Consider the following 23,507-nt stretch of genomic DNA (forward strand, 5'->3'; position numbering starts at 1 on the left):
CTCTAATCGATTTTAAGAGGAACAGCAGTGCTGTACTTGTGAATGAGCCCTTAGTTGCATTTGGCAGCTACACCCTAAAGTTGGCATTGGTAAAATTTGACGGTTGAATCACAGTTTTACCACCCCCAATCCCTACCCACTTTCGCTGCTGAGGTAGCAGCCAAAAGGTGTACACATGCCGCAGCAGGAATTAAAACGCCATTGCTTTTGGTGGGTGTTACTGCCTCAAGTAAATGGACCACTCTGCAAGCCCCCCGCAACTAACTGTACGCTTCTGCGGGGTCCAAGCAGGTGTTGAGAAAACAACACTGTCTGCTTTAACCCCTTGTTTGCGGTACTGCACAAGGTTGCAGGGCACTTGCAGAGCAGCCACATTCACTTGAACAGTTCACAATTGGCAGGTGCTACATCCACCAACCATGATAGGGCGTACAACTCCTGCTGTGGCTGCGAGTGCAGCAAACCCCCTGGAAAGCTGCAGGAACATCGCACTGACCCCGTGGTGTGGGTAAACCACAGCACATCAGCATGAAAGCAGCCCTATGCTATTACGCCCAGTGTATTGCTTCACACTGACCTGAAGACCTCTTCTCTCCTGCTGCTGGCACCACCCTGGATATGCTAGCCACCACTGGAGTTTAAATGGCCTTGTCAGTAAAAGGGGCAAACTTGGGGGGGGGGGGGAACAAAGACAGATACCCCACTGACCTCTTTAAAAATGCAAAAAGTTGCCTGGCTGTCATTGGCCTCCACAGTTCTGAGCAGGGACAGACAATGAAGGTGAAGTGAAAGTCCCCGGATGTGCACTGCAAACCTTTTGGACTCAGGTTTTCATTGTCTAAATTCCTGAAAGTGTGAAGGCAATACCCCTTCATTTACACTCCATTTTATGTGCATTACAGTATGGTTAACAAACAAAAGAATAAAAAGAAGGTCCTGCTTTGATGTGCTTCCATCAATATGCATGTTATATAGGGTTCACCGCTACCAATCCTAAAATGCATGTAGAACACTCCTAGAAAGCAAGTTACATATGTGAATTGGTCCTTCCTGTTCTGACACCTGTCAAAAGACAGGAATTGGGGTGCTCGGATTTTCTGCCTGAAGTCCATTAAAAAGGCAAACTAATAAGTAATCTCTTTATGGGGACGAACCAAAAGAATCCTGACAGAGGATCCAACCCATCCCCACTACTATTTTAGCTAGAGTTGGGCTTTCAGTATAAGAAGTTATTGACAGGGCCGGTCTCATTCTCTACAGAGCAGAGGCAGGTAGGGAGCCGCAGTGAGGTTTATAGATAATCCTTGCAATGTAGATCACTGCCCTGAAGAGGACATAAAGGGGTTTATTTACTAAAGCTGGAGAGTCCAAAATCAGACTCCCTTCTGCATAGAAACCAATCAGCTTCCAGGTTTCATTGCCAAAGCTTCATTGAACAAGCTGAGGTTAGAAGCTGATTGGTTTCTATGCAGAAGGGAGTCTGATTTTGGACTCTCCAGCTTTAGTAAATAAAAACCCAAAATGTTTCACAAGGACTCCACATGAACACACACAGTTGAACCATATAAAACAATGATAAACAATTCTTAACACAAGTGACAGTAGTAGACCCTTATTAAAGTGGAACTTGACCCATAACTACTTGCTAAAAAATAATGTTCTTTAGCAAGGAACACACATTCCACATTAAAAATTATGCAACCAAAATTTGTGCGTGCTATAAAATTTCCTCCAACGTTATTCTGGTTCTTCTTGCTGGAGGCTGCCATTTCTCTGAAGCCCAGAGCCTCTGAGCAGTAGTAAATCTTTAGGCTGCATTCACACTTAAGTGTTTTGAAGCTCCAAAAACTTAAAAAATCAATTGTTCTCTATGGTGCCTGTCCACACCTGATCACACAGACAGGCACCAAAGAGATCATCTGATTTTTTTTTTTAAGTTTGACTTTTTTTGGAGCTTCAAGCTTCAAAAACGCTCAAGTGTGAATGCAGCCTTAGGCTGTCAGCAGATGAGCCTCTAAATTTATGGCAGTGCCAAAAATAAACAACAAAAAAAAAACCAAAAACAGAACTAAGCACATGTAGAGCAGGTCAAGACAGTGTATTACTGGATTGTAACAGCATAGGCACTTATCTTTTATGTTTTACATATACTTTGCTATACCTACAAAAGGGGCCAGCCTTAAGTGATCTAGCAGGACCTACCGTATTTTTCGCTCCATAAGACGCACTTTTTCCCCCCCAAAAAAGGGGGGAAAATATCAGTGCATCTTATGGAGCAAATATGGAGCGGCCAGTCCGGTATTTCCACCGCGGCCGTGTCAGAATACCGGGCCGGCCGCTCAGCTCTGCAGCGGGACCTTATGGAGATGACTGCTGACCTTTGGGGAGGTGGGGAGCGGGTACCTGAATTTGACAGGTACCCGCTCTTACTTCTTTGTTCTTTGAGCTTACTTGTTCCTCTATCCAGCGGCGCGCTGTCTTCCGGCTTCTGTAGTGTGGGCACTGGGCATGACAGCCGGGTGCCAAGTGCGCATGCGCAAGAAGCGGTGCTTTTTGTGAATGGTAAGGCGGTACCTGGGACACATGACAGATCCCAGAAGCCGCCGGACAAATCACAAAGCGCAAGTGCTTCTCGCTCATGCGCACTGGGCACCCGGCTGTCATGCCGAGCGCCATTACAGAAGCCGGGAAGACAGCGCGCGGCTGCATCGAGGAACAGGTAAGATCAAACAAAAACTCTGCGGAAGAGCGGGTACCTGTCAAATTCAGGTACCCGCTCCCCACCTCCCCAAAGGTCAGCAGTCATCTGTGCTGTCCGCAGTCTCTGGTCATCTCCTGTACGCTGTCCGCAGTCTCTGGTCATCTCCTGTGCTGTCCGCAGTCTCTGGTCATCTCCTGTGCTGTCCGCAGTCTCTGGTCATCTCCTGTGCTGTCCGCAGTCTCTGGTCATCTCCTGTGCTGTCCGCAGTCTCTGGTCATCTCCTGTGCTGTCCGCAGTCTCTGGTCATCTCCTGTGCTGTCCGCAGTCTCTGGTCATCTCCTGTGCTGTCCGCAGTCTCTGGTCATCTCCTGTGCTGTCCGCAGTCTCTGGTCATCTCCTGTGCTGTCCGCAGTCTCTGGTCATCTCCTGTGCTGTCCGCAGTCTCTGGTCATCCCTGTACTGTCCGCAGTCTCTGGTCATCTCCTGTGCTGTCCGCAGTCTCTGGTCATCTCCTGTGCTGTCCGCAGTCTCTGGTCATCCCTGTACTGTCTGCAGTCTCTGGTCATCCCTGTACTGTCTGCAGTCTCTGGTCATCTCCTGTGCTGTCCGCAGTCTCTGGTCATCTCCTGTGCTGTCCGCAGTCTCTGGTCATCTCCTGTGCTGTCCGCAGTCTCTGGTCATCCCTGTACTGTCTGCAGTCTCTGGTCATCCCTGTACTGTCTGCAGTCTCTGGTCATCTCCTGTGCTGTCCGCAGTCTCTGGTCATCTCCTGTGCTGTCCGCAGTCTCTGGTCATCTCCTGTGCTGTCCGCAGTCTCTGGTCATCTCCTGTAATGTGTCTGCAGTCCATTAGTTCAGTTTTTTTTTTCCTGTTTTCTGCCTCTAAAACCTAGGTGCGTCTTATGGAGCGAAAAATATGGTAATTTTCTGACTAAAGTTCCACTTTAAAGAAAGTCTTCTCAGCTCAGATAAAATATTGCATCTATTCTGATAAGCAGCTACACTCAATTTCACTATACTATCACCCCTGTCCAGGTGATGGCTATGCTGAAACAGATTGTGTTAGTCATAGGAACCCCACTATATTGCTAAATGAAGAGTTCCTCAAAACCTGCTCCACTTGGCAGTTTAAGTAAAACCCCATTAATAAAATGAAACGCCTCTGCCACACTACCCATAGCTTTTTGGGAAGTTTGGGTCAAGAAAAATCAACAAATCCAGACATTATCTGTTTTTCTGCTAGCAGCTCTAGTAAAGGAACATTGGGCTGGGTAAGATTACAAACATCTGTGACACTCAGGGGCACTGAAATTAGAACAAAGCCGCATGAGCAAAATAGATATCCTATCAGTTTCTTCTCAGATGGGGGGAAACAAATACTGAATTGCTGATTTTAGCAAAGAAACAAAGTGTATTCAGTTTGCATCCTATGGCAGATAACCTAGAGGTGAACAAGGCATTCTACTGTACCCACCCCACCATATCCTACAGCTCCCCTGTCAAAAAGGTAATGTGAACGGCATGTCTCAATTTACTGGAAGAATGGAAATGGTTAACCAACCTGGTTTTGGAGGCTCCAGAGGCTGTCATTTTTATCCTCAGTTGCTATTTATCTATAACCAAATAGTCTCTTTAATTTTAGATCCCATCAGGTATTTATTGCTACCTATCTGGGAGATTTTTCCCACTTGACCGATTGTCAAATAGAGAAAGTGAAGGTTCAAGATGTTACAGTTGTCAACGGAACTCTAACAAAAGAAACAGTAGTTTCTCCGCTGAAGAGATTTCCTCTTGTGTTCTGTTAAGGCTGACTAAAACTGGGTATAAATCCACTTTACCAAGACAATGACCTTTGTTATGTGGTGAAGTCCAAACTTATGCAGGCCATAGACGGGCTGTTTTTTAAACGCAAAATCGGTCTGCCCCGTTGCCGATGCTGTCACCAATATCCACGAAAAATGTCCGGTTTTCGTGGATTTTCCAGCATGACTGATAAAAATAAATGTGAAGACCCACGAAAAACGTTTCACGGGCTGGCCCCACTAACGGCGTGAATATCGGCTGATTTTTCGTACGGACGAACATTTGGCCGATAAACGACCCGTCTATGGCCTGCATTAAGCTGCATACCCGTTACAGGTCAGTGAAAAAGTAATGAAACTGCAAATATCCATATTCAATACAATATGGATGAACAAGAAAGAAAAAAAAATGCATTTCAAAATAACTTTAAAAAGGTAAACACAAAAATAACTAAAAATATACACAAAGTGTATGAATAACCATTTATGTAAATAAAGTAGGCCCTGTTCACACATCAAGTAGCAGGTACGAGCGCTCCTGCGTGGGCTTTTTTGTTTTCATGTGATTCCACATGTTTCCATTCCCTTCAATGGGCTGCCATATGCACGTTTGTCACCCAAAAGAAACTGCTGCTCCTTTTTGGGTGACAAGCTTAGCGAGATTTTTAAACAAAATTTTTTAAAACACTCGTTTCGCAGAAAAAGATTCTGCCATACGGCAAACGCAGCAGAATCACGTTTGGGGGGCCATTAACAAAAACAGCACCCAAAATTGTGTTGCGAAATGTGAACATTGCCAGGATTAAAACCAGCCAGGTCTTTATTGCTGTCTTTGTTTCTTCGGGACAAAGTGAGTGAAAATCCAATATTTTGTAAAGCAGTAACAAATGCATACTAGCACATTATACTCAAATTGCAGGGAGAAGATTTTTTTAATACATTTTTTTTTTTTTATGGTTTCTACCACTTTAAATGGCCACTAGCCACAATCCCTGAAGGAAGGGTAAAGATGGAAGCACCAGCAGCAGTGGCAGATCAGCGTTGGAGAACTAGGTTTAAGGTAAGTCTGCACACAATAAGAAAAAAAAAAAAAAAGAATAGAAAAATTTTTGGCTATTCATAAACGTCTATACTAGTCCTTTAAAAATGGCAAACTGCAAGGGATATCATTCTTAAGAAACTACTGGGAGTCATTGAGCTAAAAGTACGCAGGTCAGGTGTTCCAGCACATCCTTGGCAGCATACTTGTTCCAGTACCATCACTTAGCCCCCACTTACACTTAGCGTTAGCATAGCCAAGAGGTTTTGAGGTGGTTTTTTGTGCATTTTTACAGGAGACGAATTGCACATTTGTTGGCCCAAAAGACCTAATTGTGAGCACCTGAAAATTCATATTAAAGTCTATAGGGACAAAACAAGTGATTCTGCCCTAAAAGAAGCTCATGTACCTTTATTGAGTTTCACACGATAAACAACAACAAATGAGTATAATGTCGTTTTGAGTGTTTTCATGCTTTCAGAAGGGCACTGCAAAATGCTCAGGTGTAAGCAGGGGCTAAGGCTATGATAGAATAATAAAGAACAAGCTGGACACGACGGCTATCTGTTTCCCATTCAGTGCTTCTAAAGACAGGTGGGTTTTTTTTACGCCAATGTATTTCTACTGTCTTAATAGGTGCAATTTCAAGTAGCGATATTTGAAAAGTAGTTCCTACATTACTTTTTCACCACTTCAGTGCAATTTAACTCTCATAGAGTAGAAGATAAATGGCAATGAAGTCGCACCTGTGCCTACATCAGCGTTGCTTTGAAGTCGCGCTTTAAATGGGACCAAATCGCACCACTTTGAAATCACATTCGGTGTGAACCAGGGCTTAAAAGTGTAAAACCGTCTGTGTATGCACCCCAAGCACACCCTTATACTTACCTGATCCCAATCCAGCGTGGTGCCTGAGAGATGTCTCTCTCCTCACTGGATATGGAGGCAGTAGGAACCCTTAGCTCCTTCTGCTGTCCATCACATCCTGAGAGCAGAGAATAGGGGGTGGGCCGAGCCATGCTGTGTGTCATAGGATGTACACATCACTGCTTGGGACTGAGTGCTCCCCATAGCACGTGGTTTGCTATGGGGGCACTCTAGGGGGTAGGAGCCAAGAGGAGGAGAATCAGAGCTGACCTGTGCAAAACCATTGAACAGATCAGGAAAGTATACCATGTCTGTTATTACAGAGAAAAAAAAAAATCCCTATACAATCACTTTAAGCCCTGTTTACACCAGTGTTCTAGGCGTGTTGTGTTTTACATGTGTTATCACAGAACTAATGTACATTCAAAGATGCATCAAGCAGAATTTCTTTCTTTTCTTGTTAACACACCACACCTAAACTCAAGGCTGTGAAAGGGGCCTTATAGAAGACAAAACAGATGAATTATGTCATAGGTAGATAATTGTATAGAGGTGAACTGGAACACAAACTTTAGGTAAAAGAGAAATACAGCATTTTTCGGTCTGAGGCTCCATTTAGCAATATAGATACTAGAAACAGACATTCCAAAATAATGATGCACTGGTTACAGCAACAAAGATGCTTACTGATTTACAGCCTCTCATTTTCCAAATCCAAAACCAAAGAAACGCCACACATTACTAAACAGCTGCATATCTAATAATGCCACCGTGGAAACGCCAACGTGGTATGGGGCAAACTGAATGAGCCCAGCTGCATTTTCCCAATTAGAAATCTGGAGACTGGGAAAGTCACATCAAGAGAATGAAGGTGCTCCTAACATGGTTGAAAATGCTGCAAAAGGTAAAAGTGCTGGAGTTCAGGAACCCAAAAGAAGCCTCAAATTGATACCATTGGAGCCTAAGTCCAGGCTGTACATGGGCCTGTGAAATTAGAGACAGCGTAACTTTGCTCATTCATGGTGAAGCAAGTGCCCACTTACAGCTATAGCAGCCCTCCTCCATATCCCATGCACACTGCTACCATGCCTGCAAATATCCACCATGGGTAAGCTCAAATGTCAGCCCTTACCCAGGTGAAGTCACCACCGGTTTCCCCCCCTCACCCGTATTGCTTGTGATCTCCCTGCAGCCGATTTCTCCCCATTACAGACCATGTCTTGTTCTGCACTGTGTTTCTGTATAGAGGCAACAATCTTGGTAAAGGCAGGGCTTTGCTTCCCCTAGTCATAGCCTCCAGCAAGCACAGTAGTGGCATCACAAAACCTCACTCTAAATCTAAGACCATCAGTAAGAGAAAGCAGTTCCTTAAAGGCTAACTCCATCCTTTGCACCATCTTACACCCATATTCAGGGTCTATCATCTAACACTGTGTATAGACGTCAAAAACCACCCCCCCGCCAGAGAACAGAGCTCTGCAGCCGTTGTCACTTTCGATATCAGTGGAGTACTCTGCCGCATAGCCAAGTCATTCATTCACAGGGATCTTTGAATGCATGAACTACAAGTTCAGTCTGTCACCACAGCAAATAGACTTGTAGATCTCAATGAAAAACGAATGTGGCAATTACTACACTTGTAATCTATTGACATGTCCTCCAGCTTGTCAACTGAAAGTACATACCTTGGTACAGGCAGACAACTGGAGCCAGAGTCTGCAGGAGCATGGCATTGCACCCACAGTCTACCGACTTTGCCTTTAACCTCCCTAGCGGTCTGATTATGTCCATATTTCTGTGCTCAAAGTGGTACAAAGGTGAAATATGGAAATATGTATTTTTTTTATTGTAGGCCTGTAACTTTTAGGAATAACTCGCTGAAATCTGTCTGATCAAGAGTCTAGTAAACATCCTGGGTATGATAAAATTTGAAACATGAAATCATAAATTATAATTTAATAAATAATCATAAAAAATAATAATATAATAATACATTTAATTCAATAATATAATCAAATAAAAAACACTACAATTTGAAATATAGCGCCAAGTTCGCACATCACTGAGCAAAGTCGCAAATTCGTTTTCAGTGTCTGATGACGAATTTCCCCCACGAATCATTATCACTCAATTCTGCAAGTGGTTCTAATTTACTATCACTGTTCTCTAGCTGGTCTAAAACTGATTTTGACCTAAAGGGACGCTTGTTGGACCCCATGGACGTTTCTCAGTTTCCAGGCAATAAGAACAGTAAAAATGCAGGCAGGGCGCAGGACAAAGCACTCGGGACAAAATGTATGTGAAATGGTTTGATACAGTAATGTTTTACTATGTGATTTTAGTGTATTTAGTGAATGTCATTTTCAAATTTCCCGCCGTTCCGTCCCCGTACGTCCCGACGCTCGCAGGGAATGGAACCCAGAAGATGGATGAAGGCATCGGCCGGATTACATTGCCGGGGACACTGCAGGAGGGACATCGCAGGAGGGCAGGACAAGGTAAGTGAAGAACAGATGCCGGAGCAACGCTGCATGGTATTCCCGAGTGTAGCTCGGGGTTACCGCTTTTGGTACTGAAACTTTACCCCGAGCTACACTCGGGAATACCGCCAGGGAGGTTAATGTCACACTGCAGATATCCAGCTATGAGGCTGTAGGCACAGGAGTGCCTAGGTACCCTCACATCATAGAAGGAAATGTGATGCTATTTTGCAGGGGGAATTCCAGACAAAACGTAGATTTCGGGATACTAAAGGGCACAATTAACTTTTCTTTTTTCATCCATACCATACACATATGGCTATAAAGAAAGGCTCTTTCATGTTACAGTTGAATGACAGGGCTTAGCCCTGAAAGGAGGAAGGCTTTACCCTAATTTTGGAAGAAGTCAAGGCACCAAGTACAGCCCAAAGCTAGGATCCAAGGCATTTCATAAATATTGATTTGAAGACCAGCACTGTTACTTTAGAAATGTTTAAGCCAGGTCAGTTTCACTTCAAGAGAGCAGTGCCTGTGCAAACTGCAGCAATGCAAAATTAGGGGGTGTCAAAAATCATATACGCATCCAAAGGCAGCAAGTCCAGTTGGGCCCAAGAACCAATAAACGGCCATTGAACATACTGCCCAGCTTCTTCATAAATGTACTTCCATTACTATGCTGAAAGAAATGAAATATTTAAGAAAAAAAAAAAAGAAGAAGGGTAGAAACTGGTTGCATGAGCCAAAACAAAATTAATTTTTTTTAGCCACACATAAGTCCTAAAGTGTAAAGAAACCATTCACGAACATGTGACAAACAACCAGGCTAAGAAAAAAAATAGGCAAAATGATCAGTCCCTGATTGGGTCAATAGCAATAGAATTGGTGAACAATTGTACGTCTCTAGGTCAGCGCCTCTCTCAACATTTTTAACACATAGGAACCCTTGAAATGGGTTTCAGGTAGTGCTGCACCAAAATGAAAATTCTGGTGCCGAAAACGAAAATTCAAAATGCAGTTGTCCAAATTCCCCGTTTTTAAAAATGAATATATATTTTTTGGAAAAAAATACAGATTAAAAAACAAAAAAACACTATATGTAAAACATGAAAAAGGATGTTACAGCGAGTAAATAGATACCCAACATGTCACGCTTTAAAATTGCACAAGCTTGTGGAATGGCATGAAATTGCGGTACTTAAAAATTTAAATGGGTGATGATTTAAAAATTTTTACAGGTTAGCTGTGTAAAGTTACAAGAGGAGGTCTAGTGCGATAATTTTTGCTCTTGCTCTGACGTTCATGGCGATACCTCACGTGTGGTTTGAACACCATTTACATATGTGGGCATAGCCTACGTATGCGTTCACCACTACGTGTGAGCACGGGGACGGGGCACTTTAAACTATTTTTTTTTTAATATATTTAATTTTTTTTTTTGCACTGTCCCTTTAAAAAATGTTTTAATCACTTTAATTCCTATCACAAGAAATGCATGCACCCCTTGTGATAGAAATAATTTGTGACAGGTCCTCTTTATGGAGAGATATGGGGTCAATAAGACCACACATCTCTCCTCTGCAATGTACAGCATTGGATAAAAAGAAAAAAAACATTGATCTAGTGCTTAAAATAATTCAAAAAAAAAAAAAAGTGACATCGCTCCGGTCCTCCAAGGGCATAGAGATGAGCGGAGGCCATCTTTCCTTCACTCATCCCTATGCCCAGCACCGGGATCATTAGATGGTTTCTCAGGTAAGGCTGAGAACTACCGAGCGGCGGCCTGCGGTGAGGTTTTTCCGGCAGCTGTATCGGTGTTTTTTTTTTTCATATCAGCCGAAAAGGGTGTTTTCGGGCCGAAACATTTCAGCCATCGAAATTTCTGTGCATTCCTAATTTCAGGTCTCGGAAGCCCTGGCAAAAACAATTCATTCTGAATTTGTAGGAAAAAACGTCCCTTTCACGGATGGTCACTGGGAGGAATACCCTTTTACAGTGATAGAATTCCACCCTTACAGACAGCTAAAGCATGGGCGTCATTAATCTGGCTATGCCAAGTGACATTGACACAGTATGAATCGCAATTAAATTCACCACAGCTTAAAGGAGACCTACGGCTTCTTTTGGCTATACTTCTATGGGTCACAGGAATGTACTTCGTTCTGCATTCCTTTGACCCAATTTCAGCTGACAGCTGGCTGAATCACACTGTCATCGGACGTCACTCTGTTGGTCCAGACTCAGAACAGGTCCAGACTAACAGTCACCAGCCCTCTGCTCACTGAAAATAAAAAGCTGGGGATTTGGCAGCCCTTAATCACTCAGTTCTCGGTCTTAGAGCCCGGGGGGGTACAGATACAGCATGGATTGATACTGTATCCACCTATGTGAATGATTGCTTTTTTAAATTCCTGAACTACTCCTTTAAAGAACCCCTAGCAATCCCTGCGGGAACCCTGCTTGAGAATGGCTACTGTAGGTACTCTATGAGCTGGAAATCACATTTAGACCTACTAATCTTTGAAGGAAGCTGGGATGTCAATTACTTGAAATAGATCATCTTGCACTATTGCCATCAGACAAGGCCAGCTCTGCAGATCGAAAAGAATAATGAATACCGTACTCATTTTATGCCTTGATCATTTTATAGTGCGATCTGGTTATCTCGTATCCATAGCAAGTCTTAGGTGCAAATGTAAAGCTTTTGGTACACTGCCTTTCTGGCTCACAGGTATAGCACATTGCATGGTTACATAGGTTGTAAAAAAAAAAAGACAAAAAGCCCATCTAGTTCAACCAACAGAAAAAAAATAAATAAATAGAACTTCCATATACAAATCCTATGCCGACAGCTGATCCCAAGTAATGCAAAAAAAAAAGAAAAAAAACCTATAAATAACATGGTCCAAAATCCTTTACCAGGGGATAAAAAGTTTTCTTTCTGATCTCCCAAAAGGGAATACCAGAGTCAAAAAAAAAAAAACCCAGCAATCATCCCATAAAGTACCACTGCTATAATCCCCAGCCATTTCATTAGGTAACTTGTGATGAGTTATGCCAGATTGCAGTATTTTGCTTAGGACAACATGGTCTCTGCATTTACACATTTTACTACAAGAACAATTACAAAGAAAGAAGAAGCAGGTAAGAGAAAGGGGAAAAAAAGACATTGACATTAAAATATAACTTTATTTGTTAATATGTGACAGCAAGGTCAGTATAACAATCACAGCAGTCCATAACACAAATTAGAAAAGTTAAACATAAGAAATATGGAAGGAGCCATAATTCCAGGCAGAAGGTGTAAGGACAGCCAGCAGGAGGACAGGAGATGAAATGGTTAGTCTATATCCCAGAGGAAGGCAGCCAGTGGCTTTCAAGATGCTGAGGAACTACAAGGCCCAGTATATGCAATGACTAGTTTTTGGTCGTCCATGAAGGCAGGATTTGTTGCTAGACAACAATAGGACATCAAAGCTCTCCCTGACCTAAGAGAAGGGTAGCATGGCAAGAAATTCATTGCAAGTTAGTCAAGTTAGGTTTGAAGAATTGTACTCTTGAGATGCAAAGCAGGAGGACAGAGTAAACTGTTGGTACTCAATGTTTTTCAAGATGTTGGAGAACAATATGTCCCAAGCTCATCAACAGGCCATTCTAGGATTTGTAGGGTCCACAACATCTAGACACCACAGGTTGCTCAAACCCACTAAAAGAAAGATCAATCCACAAAAGGTTGGGTGCAAGCTAGTTCAAAGATGAGGATGCTGAGATCTTCAGGCAAGTAAGAAGGTAATAGAAGTGATGCTGAAAAAACTGCAAGCTCTGGGGGACAGGCCATAGTCTAGAGGAGGCTATTCTACAGTTGGGGAGCTCACAATTCCAGCAAAAGGAAGGTCAGCAACACTGTGTTTAGTAGATACACGTCACAAGTTGCTGGAACCTACTAAAAAAGTGTCACTTTACATAATGGAGGATGGATGCTGAATATCTGCAGGTATGCCCTCAGCATTAATGGATGACAACTACGATAGGACAAAAGTTTCACCACAAAAAATGTAAGTGAAAGATCAGAATCCAGGAACTTGAATTCCTGAACCAATCAAGAACATATTGAGTGTAGATCTGACCAGACATCTAAATGTTACATTTGTAAAGTGTTTTCAATAACATGAACGCGTGTTAATGTCTGTAGAGGAAGGAAGGAAATACTGGATGGAGTCGAAATTGTACCACTAGTTGGAAAGACCATTGAAGAACTCTACTGAGAAGATACTGGTTGGGACAGTGATAGCTCAGCAAGCCAGACACAATTTGTGTGGAATGAAATGTAAGTTCTGCAGATAAGACACGGGTTGTGTGGGAGGAAATGTAAGCTCTGTGGTCAAACGCTGGTTATGTGGTATGAAGTGTAAGCTCTGTGGCTCAGACTATTCAAGGAAGATATGCCAGCTTCACAGTACTGACTCTAGTTACAGAAAAGTTGGAAGTTCTACTTTTGGGGAATCGAGTGTCAACTCTGCAGGTCAGACACAGATTACGAGAATGGAGTGTTGGCCAAGCAGGAATAAGACTGGTTGTATAGCTTAGGCAAGATATTGGGGTGTTAGCTCTGTGGGAGGTGTGTGTGGAAGGGGGTGTATTAAAATGTTGACTAAGGGTCAGACACTGGCTGGGGAAGATCATGTGTTAGCTCTGGGGGCTAGATGTGAAGATGGAATGTTAGCTCTCAGGTTCAGACACTGGCTGTTGGAAGGATGGGGGTAGGAAAGAAGTGTATGCTGTACTGGTAAGACATTAGCTGTGGAAGAAGAAATGTTAGTTCTTGGGGTTAGACACTGGCTACAGGAGATTACGTGTTCAGCCTTGGGGTCAGACATTAGTTGAGGGAGCTGGGGTGTTTGCTCTGGGAGTCACACATCAGCTGGAGGAGAACCATATTTTAAAGTCAGACATTAGCTAGGGGAGGAGTGTTAGCTCTGTGGGTCAGACACTAGTGGCAGAAGATGAAGGTTTACCTCTGAAGGTCAGACATTAATTGGAGGGTAGCTCTATGTGTAAAACATTAGCTGAGGAAAGAGTGTTAGCTCTGGGGTTCAGACAGTAGTTGCACAAAATGAGGCGTTAGCTCTGTGGCTCAGACTTTGGCTGGGGAAAATAAAGTGTTCGCTCTGGAGATAAGGCTTTAGTTGCGGGTGACATTTTAGCTCTGAGGATCAGACTATGGCTGGGGGAGATAAATGTTAGCTCAGTGGGTCAGGCTTTAGCTGGGCGTGATGAAGTGTTAGCCCCGTGGGTCAGATACGAGCTGGGTGAGATGAAGTGTTACCTCTTAGGGTTAGACATTGGCTGGGGAAGATGAAGTGGAAGCTCTCTGTCTCAGAAACTGGTTGAGGGAGGTGAAGTGTTAGCTCTGTGAGTCAGACACTGCCTAGACAGGATGAAGTCTTAGCTTTGTGGGTCATATTCTGGCTGGGGGAGGTGAAGCGTTAGCTCTGTGGGTCAGACATTGGTTGGGGGAGATGAAGTCATAGCTCTGTTGGTCATACATTCTCTGTGAAAGTGTTCGCTCTGTGGGTCAGAAATTCTTCTGGGGGAGATGAGGTGCTAGCTCTGTGGCATTGACATTGCCTGGACAGGATGACGTGTACGTTTTGTGGGTCAGACATTAGTTGAGGAAAGCGAAGTGTTAGCTCTGTGGGTCAGACAGTTGGGGGAAATGAAGGGTTAACTCTGTGGGTCAGACACTGCCTAGACAGGATGAAGTGTTAGCTCTGCGGGTCATTCTCTGGGGGAGGGAGGTGAAGGGTTAGCTCTGTGGGTCAGACATTCTCTGGGGGAGGGAGGTGAAGGGTTAGCTCTGTGGGTCAGACATTCTCTGGGGGAGGGAGGTGACGCATTAGCTCTGTGGGTCAGACGTTCTCTGGGGGAGGTAAAGAGTTAGCTCTGCGGGTCAGACATTCTCTGGGGGAGGTGAAGCGCTAGCTCTGCGGGTCAGTCGTTCTCTGGAGAAGGTGAAGTGTTAAGCTCTGCGGGTCACAAGTTCTCTTGAGAAGATGAAGTGTTAAGCTCTGCGGGTCACACGTTCTCTGGAGAAGGTGAAGAGTTAGCTCTGCGGATCACACAATCTCTGGGGAAGGTGAAGTGTTAGCTCTGCCAGTCACACATTCTCTGGGGGACGGAGATGAAGCGTTACCTCTGCGGGTCAGACATTCTCTGGGGGAGGTGAAGTGCTAGCTCTGCGGGTCAGTCATTCTCTGGAAAAGGTGAAGTGTTAGCTCTGCGGGTCAGACGTTCTCTGGATAAGGTGAAGCGCTAGTTCTCAGGTAAGACATTCTCTGGGGGAGGTGAAGTGTTAGCTCTGCGGGTCAGACATTCTCTGGGGGAGGTGAAGTGTTAGCTCTGCGGGTCAGATGTTCTCTGGATAAGGTAAAGTGTTAGCTCTGCGGGTCAGATGTTCTCAGGATAAGGTGGAGTGTTAGCTCTGTGGGTCAGATGATCTCTGGAGAAGTTGAAGTGTTACCTCTGTGGGTCAGACATTGCCTGGACAGGATGAAGTGTTACCTCTGTGGGTCAGACATTGCCTGGACAGGATGAAGTGTTACCTCTGTGGGTCAGACATTGCCTGGACAGGATGAAGTGTTACCTCTGTGGGTCAGACATTATCTCTGTGGGTCAGACATTAGATGGGGGAATTGAAGGGTTAACTCCGTGGTTCAGACACTGCCTGGACAGAATGAATTGTTAGCTCTGTGGGTCAGACATTATTGGGGGTGAAGTGTTAGCTCTGTGGGTCAGGGGTGGTGCTGAGAATGGCTCTGGGTGGATAGGAGCGGATCAAGGCCCAGGATGAGGCCTCCAGCCTAAAAGTCTTTCAGAAGCCCCGGGCTGTCTCTCTCTCCCCTCCCCGCCGTGTGTCTCAGGAATCCCTCCCCTCCGCCCACCCATCCTCCCAGGCTGAGCTGCGGCCTGCTCCCCTCCCGGACACGGCCGGCCTCACCTGCCGGACCCGGTGGTGCAGCGCGTCCGCGAATCCCTCGGACTTGATCCCCACGGGAGCCGCGCTCTGTCCCGGCACCAGCTCCGCCATGGCACCCGCCACCCACAGGAGGAGGCCGCCGCTTTCACCACCGACCTCACTCACTGCGCCCGGGGACCCAGAACCGGAAGCTCAGGCCGACACGGCGACAATTACTTCCCCCGGAAGAGGGGCGCCCAGGCTACAGGACTGCATAGAGGTCTCTTAGGATGACGTCACGGCGGGCCAGAGCGAGGCTGCACCGGAAGTTCCCGACCCAGACATGTGTTGTGTGTGAGGCTGAGCCCTGCACTGAGCACGCTGGAGGAGGGGGCGACTGGGATAGGGAAGGGGGTGGTCCTTATGTGTAGTGGTGTGTACAGCACCTCATACTGTGTGTACATCACAGATCACCTCACAATTAGGGGACATGCTCCTGCCACGTGGACCACCCTGGCCTCTTGTATCACTAAATACACTATATACTTCAGCTGATACCACAACTTCCTGTACTACAGGCCCAACCAGGGGCATGGAAGGGAAATCAAGTGTATACTCAATCACTGAGGGCAGGGAATGATGTCAATGTACAATGTGAATACAATATAGAAGTACCTGGAATAAATAAATGCTTGTAAAAAGAACATAAGTGTTGGAAATAAATGCCAGGCCACGCGCTCTCGGCACATTTTTTTTAAAAATGGAACGCAAATGTGCGGCCTCTAGGCCCAGACGCCAGGAGGCTGCACATTTGCGTTCGGCCGGCGCCAAGAGGTTAAACATTGCTGCTGATGAAGGTCACCTCTTCATGGAAATGGTATTCTCTGATGGCTGTGGTCTCTTTCTGCAGGATAATGTTCCCTGCTACACTGCAAAAATGGTTCAAGAATAGTTCGAGGAATACAACAAGTTATATAGTCTGGCTGAAAAAAGGACAAAATTCCATCCAGTTCAAGCAAAGAAAAAAAAAAGTTATAATCCTACACCCACAGATGATCCAGAGGAGATCTAACAAACCCAGCAAAGAAAGATCAAATTTGCTGCTGCAGGGGAAAAAATTCCTTCCTGATCCCCCGAGAGGCAATCAGATATTCCCTGGATCAACTTTACCTATAAATGTTAGTAATCAGTTATATTCTGTGTATCTAGGAAAGAATCAAGGACTTTAACCGCCTCCCACCCGCCATATAAGGAAATGCCGGGCACAAGGCGGTTCTCTCATTCTGGGAGGATGTCATATGACGTCCTCCCACTCTAACCGCGCGTGCGTGGCTCCGGGAGCGCGCTGTGTCCTTCAGAATCAACGGATCACCGATCAACGGAAAGAGCCGAAGATTTCGTCTCGGTCATGTGTCCAATCACAGCTGATCGCATGTAAAATAGAGAAATACCGGTTATCAGCATTTCTCTCCTCACGGGCTGTCACACTGACAGCTCGAGAGGAGAGCCGGTAATCGGCATTCCTGAGAGTGGACATGTACACTGATCATCAGGGCACTGATGATCAGTGCAGCCTCAGCAGTGCCATCAATGCCAGCTGTCAGTGACCAGTCAATGCCTACCAGTGCACATGAATGCCACATATCAGTGCCACCTATCAATGCCCATCAGTGTCTCCTCATCAGTACCCATCACTGCAACCTGATTAGTGCACATCAGTGAAGGAGAAAAATCACTTATTTATAAAATTTTATAACAAAAACTAAGAAAAAAAAACTTTTTTCAAAATTTTCAGCTGTTTTTGGTTTGTTTAGCAAAAAATAAAAAACCCAGAGGTGACTAAATACCACCAAAAAAAGCTCTGAATAAAAAAAGATAAAAATTTCATATGGGTATAGTGTTGCATGACCGCGCAATTGTCAAAGTGCAACAGCGCTGAAAGCTGAAAATTGGCCTGGGCAGGAAGGGGGTGTAAGTGCCTTGTCGGCAAGTGGTTAAAGCAATCCACTGAGCTGGCCAACTTGGCAAGGGGTCAGCATTAGCCATGAATCTTAGAGATACACAGGCTATAACAAAATCTGCACGTACGGTATTGCAGAAATCTTTGCACAATAATATGGTAACTTCTGTTCAGCCAACTTTTATAATCTTGTGGGCAGAGATATCCTTGATATATTGTCTCTGACTGACGACAACCAACCAACAGTTTGAAAACCACAAAGGAGGTGATGTAGGTTTGTTTGTGTACGGCGGGTACAAAAGCTCACGGCCTAGATGGGATAGCTAATTAATTTTATAAAATGTTAAAAGAGAGGATCTGTGAACCTCTGCAATCCTTTTACAACCATATTCCTATGCATAAAAAAAACATACCTACAAACAGGGTAGAAAGTCGTTATTAAGGTTCTCCTAAAAAAATTGGATTCAGTTGTACTGTCCAATTGCTCTCATCAATCTGGGCGTAAAGTACCTATCAAAAATACTAGGTGGCTGTGATCTTTCTAAAGCTAATAGATTTTTCACATGTTGGGTTTGTGTCAGGGGGAGCAGCAGTATAAAATATATTAGAAAACGGTACACAGTCCTATAGCGCTGCAGGGGGCTATCTCCCATCCAGAAGATTTTAGCCCTGGACACAGTAACTGCTTTTGACAGCAATAACTGGCTCTGGTTGAAAAAGGGGATTACTGGTTTGGGCTTTCATGGTCCATTCCTGGATTTCGTCAACACTCCCAATGCCTAAATGTGCATGGCAGGCACACTACCCCCCAATCCCTCTATAAAAGACATCTGGCAATGCACTGTACCATAAAATACATGCTAAACTGGAAGCCCTAGAAAAAAGGACCAGATTGGGAAATTCGAGATAACTTGGCAGCCATGGATAAAACACTGCCTGTCCCCTGACTTTGATGAGTCGGTGCTTTTACCATGGTGACACACCCACATAGGCATACCTAATCTATCAATATGTTTTGGTTACGCCACCCTCAGGGACCCTCTTCTCTCCTTGACCTTTCCTATTTTTGTCTCTTTTCCCCTCACCGAAATCTGGTCTCTATATTTTGCTTTCTGTATCAGCTGAGCCTGAGACTTGGTAGTTGGCTCCGCTTGGCACCTTTACTACCCTGGCCCTCCCTCTCTTTCATATTTTTTCTCGTTCTCGCTGTTCTCTTCAGGCCATATTCTCAAGCCATCGTCGTCAGACTATGGCTCAGAGTATTCTTTTGTCTCCTGCCTAAGCCATCCCTCTGAGTTTAAAGACATAGCCTACCTCACTAGTGCTACCTTGATTTATCTGTGCGTTTTAGGGTGTATTTTTTTCTACACTCAATCTCATTTGAAGTGCCTACCTGGCCCGGTTGCAATTGAAATGTTGTTAGCTGTAAACATCAAGCACATACGTGAAAAAATAAAACCGCCCAACTTTAAGAGAGTTAATTTTCCAAGGCTGAGAGCTGCTCTCCAAGACTTAGACTGGGAGTGAATATTGGCATTGATGAACAACACAGAAATGGGAGTGCTTCAAAAAGACTGTATGTGAACACACTGCAAAATATATTCCCATGGGCAACAAGTTTAAAAGGCTAAAAATCAAAACTATGTGGCTTACGACTAAAGTTATTAAGAAAAGAGCTTTTATCAAGTCTAAAAATGAAGGAACGCTATCGTTGTTTAAGCATTACAAAGAATATAACAGAATACGCAAATAGGAAATAAAGGCCGCAAAAATTGAAAACGAACGACAGATTGTAAAAGATAGCAGGACAACCCCAAAATATTCTTCAAATATATTAATTTTAAAAAGGTCAGGCCCGAGCATGTAGGCCCTTTACAAAATAATCCAGAGTGGTTGACTGGGGACAAAGACCAGGCAAATTTATTAAATACCTTCTTCAGCTCTGTGTATACAAACGAGCATGGGGCATCTCCAGATCCACGTTGGCTCACAATTGATATGATGCAAAAATATTTAGACAGAATAAAGGTGAATAAAGCACCTGTATCGGATGGCATACACCCACGGGTCCTTAAAGAATTGGGTTCTGTCATTTCAAATCCATTGTTTCTAATTTTTAGGGACTCAAATGACTGGCATATTACAACTGGATTGGCGTAAGGCCAATATTTAAAAAGGGGTGACAATTTTTACCAAGTAATTATAGACCTGTTAGTTTAACTTCTATAGTTGGGAAGATACTGGAGAGTTTAATAAAAGACCACATAGATGAGTTCTTGCTGGAATAAAATATTTTAAGCAACAGACAGCATGGATTCATGAAAGACAGAAGTTGTCAAACAAATCCAATTTTTTTTTATGAGGAGGCAAGCAAAACCTTGGACAGAGGGGTGGCTGGGGATGTGGTATACTTGGATTTAGCAAAAGCGTTTGACACAGTTCCCCACACATGGCTAATGTGTAAGGTAAAGTCCACAGACTTGGAAAAATCTGTATGTAAATGTATAGAAAACTGTCTAAAAGATCGTATTCAAAGAGTAGTAGTTATTGGTTCATACTCGGTGGTCTAGGGTTGACAGTGGTGTACCCCAAGGTTCAGTGTTGGGACCCTTACTTTTTAATATATTTATAAATGATATAGGGTGTGGGATTAAATATACCATTTCAGTCTTTGCAGATGACACCAAGCTGTGCAGTGGAATAACGTCCTTACATGATGTCTCCAACTTACAAGCCAACCTCAATGCACTGTGTAATTGGGCAACTATGTGGCAAATGAGGTTTATGTTGATAAATGTAAGGTTATGCACTTGGGGGCTAAGAATAAGCATGCATCATACATACTAGGGGGAGTACAATGATTACAACTGGGGGAATCAATGGTGGGGAAAGATCTGGGAGTTCTGGTAGATCACAAGCTTAATAAATGGTATGCAATGCCAAGCTGCGGTTTCTAAAGCGAGCAAAATCCTCTCTTGTATTAAGAAGTATAGACTCCAGAGAAAGATATTTACCCGGTACAAATCATTAGTAAGACCTCATCTGGAATATGCAGTTCAGTTTTGGGCACCAATTCACAAAAAGAACATTGGGGAACTGGAGAAAGTACAGTGAAGGGCAACCAAACTGATAAGAGGCATGGAGGAGCTCAGCTATGAGGAAAGATTAGAGGAACTGAATTTATTCTCTCTTGAGAAGAGGAGATTAAGGGGGGATATGATCAATATGTATAAATACATCAGTGGTTCACATAGTAAACTAGGTGTAGAGGTATTCACCTTGAGGTCATCACAGAGGACAAGGGGGCACTCTTTACGCCTGGAGGAAAAGAAATTTAATCTCCAAACATGGAAAGGTTTCTTCACAGTAAGTGATATGTGGAATAGACTCCCTCAAGAGTTGGTTCTGGCCAGCTTAGTGGATTGCTTTAAAAAAGGCCTGGATTATTTCCTGGATACACAGAATATAACTGGTTACGAATATTTATAGGTAAAGTTGATCCAGGGAATATCTAATTGCCTCTCTGGGAAGGAAGGAATTTTTCCCCCTGCAGCAGCAAGTTGGATCATGCTTTCCTGGGTTTTTTGCCTTCCTCTGGATCAACTGTGGGTGTAGGATTAGAACTTTTTATTTTATGGTTGAACTGGAGTTTTGTCTTTTTTCAGCCAGACTAACTATATAATCATCGCTAGGATTTTGTTATTTTTCATATATACCCTTTGGTTTGTTATATATACAAACACGTTTTGCATCAAAGTGGCCTGTTTCTTCTGATTGTCTGTTCAGATGTATGTTTTTCAATGAAACAATAAAAATTTTTAACAAGACATCTGGAAAGGAAACTTACTGCCACTATTGTTGTTCAACATTGAGATAGAACTACTTACTAGATGACTGTTGACCTTGGAGTCGTTGATCGGCATCCCCATAGGCTCTGAGGGCATTTTTGCCAATGACATCTTGCTTTTCAGATCATGCCCAAAGCTGTATCTGCCCCACATAATCTTATCACTTTAGTACATAACAATAATTAAGAAATGCTCCTGATCTATACTCCCTAAATGTTACCCCGAATATACAGTAACAAAAATACTCAACTTCATGTATAGCACAATCTCCCCTTTTCTGTTATGGGCAGATGAGATCTAGTAAAAATGCTCAGTTTTTCAAAACTCCACTAGGCTCTTCACCAATCCCTCTTTGATTTGGTCTTCTACACTCTATTCCAACACATGTAGGAACAAATCTGCTGTTTAGGGATACTATAATAGCCTGAAGCGAGCTGAGAAAACCAAAAGATTTACTTGGGTGTTTTACTCCACTACTTCCTTTGGAGGTCCATTTCAGATTTTCCACCAAGCTGAGAAGCAAAATAATTTACATTTTTGACATCTTTGGGCATCAACTGTGCAGAAGATCTGTTAGACACTGATGTGTCACTGATGGCATTTTCACTAGTGCAATCCAAATATACTATCCCTTCCATATCTTATGTTTTGCCTAACTACGTGCCTACAAAGTCTTCTAGGACCACATCTTCAAAAACATTCCACAATAATTTAAATACACTTCTCTACCCCAAACAAATTAAACACTTGATATTGGGGATTACAACTCTCTAAGTGAAAACCAATTTTTATAAAAGGACAGTACAGAAATAATGGCTTACAAGCAAAAGTCTATCTTGAAACAAAATTACATAAAACGGGGTACTTTAACAATATGGTCTAAAGGTCAACCAAAAGGTAAACACAACCGATAACATTTAACATTATCCATTCTTCCATTATGAGTGTATTCAGTCAATGCAAAGAAAGGAGTTCTCAAAAGTTCAGAACTTCAGTGAATTTCGTGATCTATCAATCAACTCAAATTTCACTTTTTTTCCTTCAAACACCATTACAAAAAATAGTAAAGTTGGAAGGTTTCCTTCATAACAGGTGTGTATATGTATATATGTAATATGGAGCCTTCTTGTTGAAACCTTCAACAGAATGGGGAGAACCATGGAAAGATTTTGTGTAATGTCTTAGGGACTCTATACCAGCTTGAAACCAGTCTCCTATATTTTAAGAGATTGATCCCTCATGGGCAAATCTAAAAATCCAATCTTTTTGTTGATCTGGAAAGAGGTTCACAGATCTGATTCCCATTTTGCTCTCTATGGAGGAGTAAAATTATCTGGTGGGTTAACAATCACCATTTACAAAAGTCCATGTCAGGTTAGAGTAGGAACATTACACAATTCCTCAATTGTGGTCATAACACAGATTTACCTGGCACAGAGTTTGAATCAAAAAGTGGTGCATTTAAAAAGCTCTCCACAGTGATTGATCATCCTTCGAATTTCCAAGAGCGATCTAAACTCATTGATGGTTAGGAAGTGGTTTAAGCATAAGAACCCTGTTTGAAAAAGGGCCTAAAAGGTGCTTTCTGAGGCTCTTGGGAGAAATTTGGGATAAAAGATATCCACTGTGCTTAACCCAGCCTCCAATGTAGGTAAACAAGATATATTGGTAATCAGACTACTGCCTCTGTAGGTAAGGTTCAGTGACCGCAGGATCAAAAAATAAATATGAAGGCTTTATTAGAACATAGGATTAAAATCCAGAGAATAAGACTTGCTTACTTTTACCCTTTACGCGTTTCAGCCTTGCAACCTTAGTCACAACTATAACTAAAACAGGTCTGATTTATTGGATTGTAA

At 43.3% G+C, this 23,507-nt stretch overlaps 1 protein-coding gene across 2 annotated transcripts in view; it reads right to left on the minus strand.

Moving 5' to 3' along the window:
- Positions 1–16,072, minus strand: part of FUBP3 (far upstream element binding protein 3) — a 142,818-nt gene extending 126,746 nt beyond the window's left edge. For both annotated transcript variants that reach the window (XM_089669038.1, XM_089669037.1), the window contains exon 1: positions 15,883–16,072. In XM_089669038.1, the coding sequence (XP_089525164.1) occupies positions 15,883–15,972 (90 nt within the window). In that variant the 5' untranslated portion in view covers positions 15,973–16,072. The remainder of the gene's footprint in view (positions 1–15,882) is intronic.
- Positions 16,073–23,507: the final 7,435 nt, after the last annotated feature.

This window comes from Staurois parvus, unplaced genomic scaffold, assembly GCF_062004578.1.
Source record: "Staurois parvus isolate SC_StPar_1 unplaced genomic scaffold, SC_StPar_1.0 ptg000068l, whole genome shotgun sequence".
Lineage (NCBI taxonomy): Eukaryota > Metazoa > Chordata > Amphibia > Anura > Ranidae > Staurois > Staurois parvus.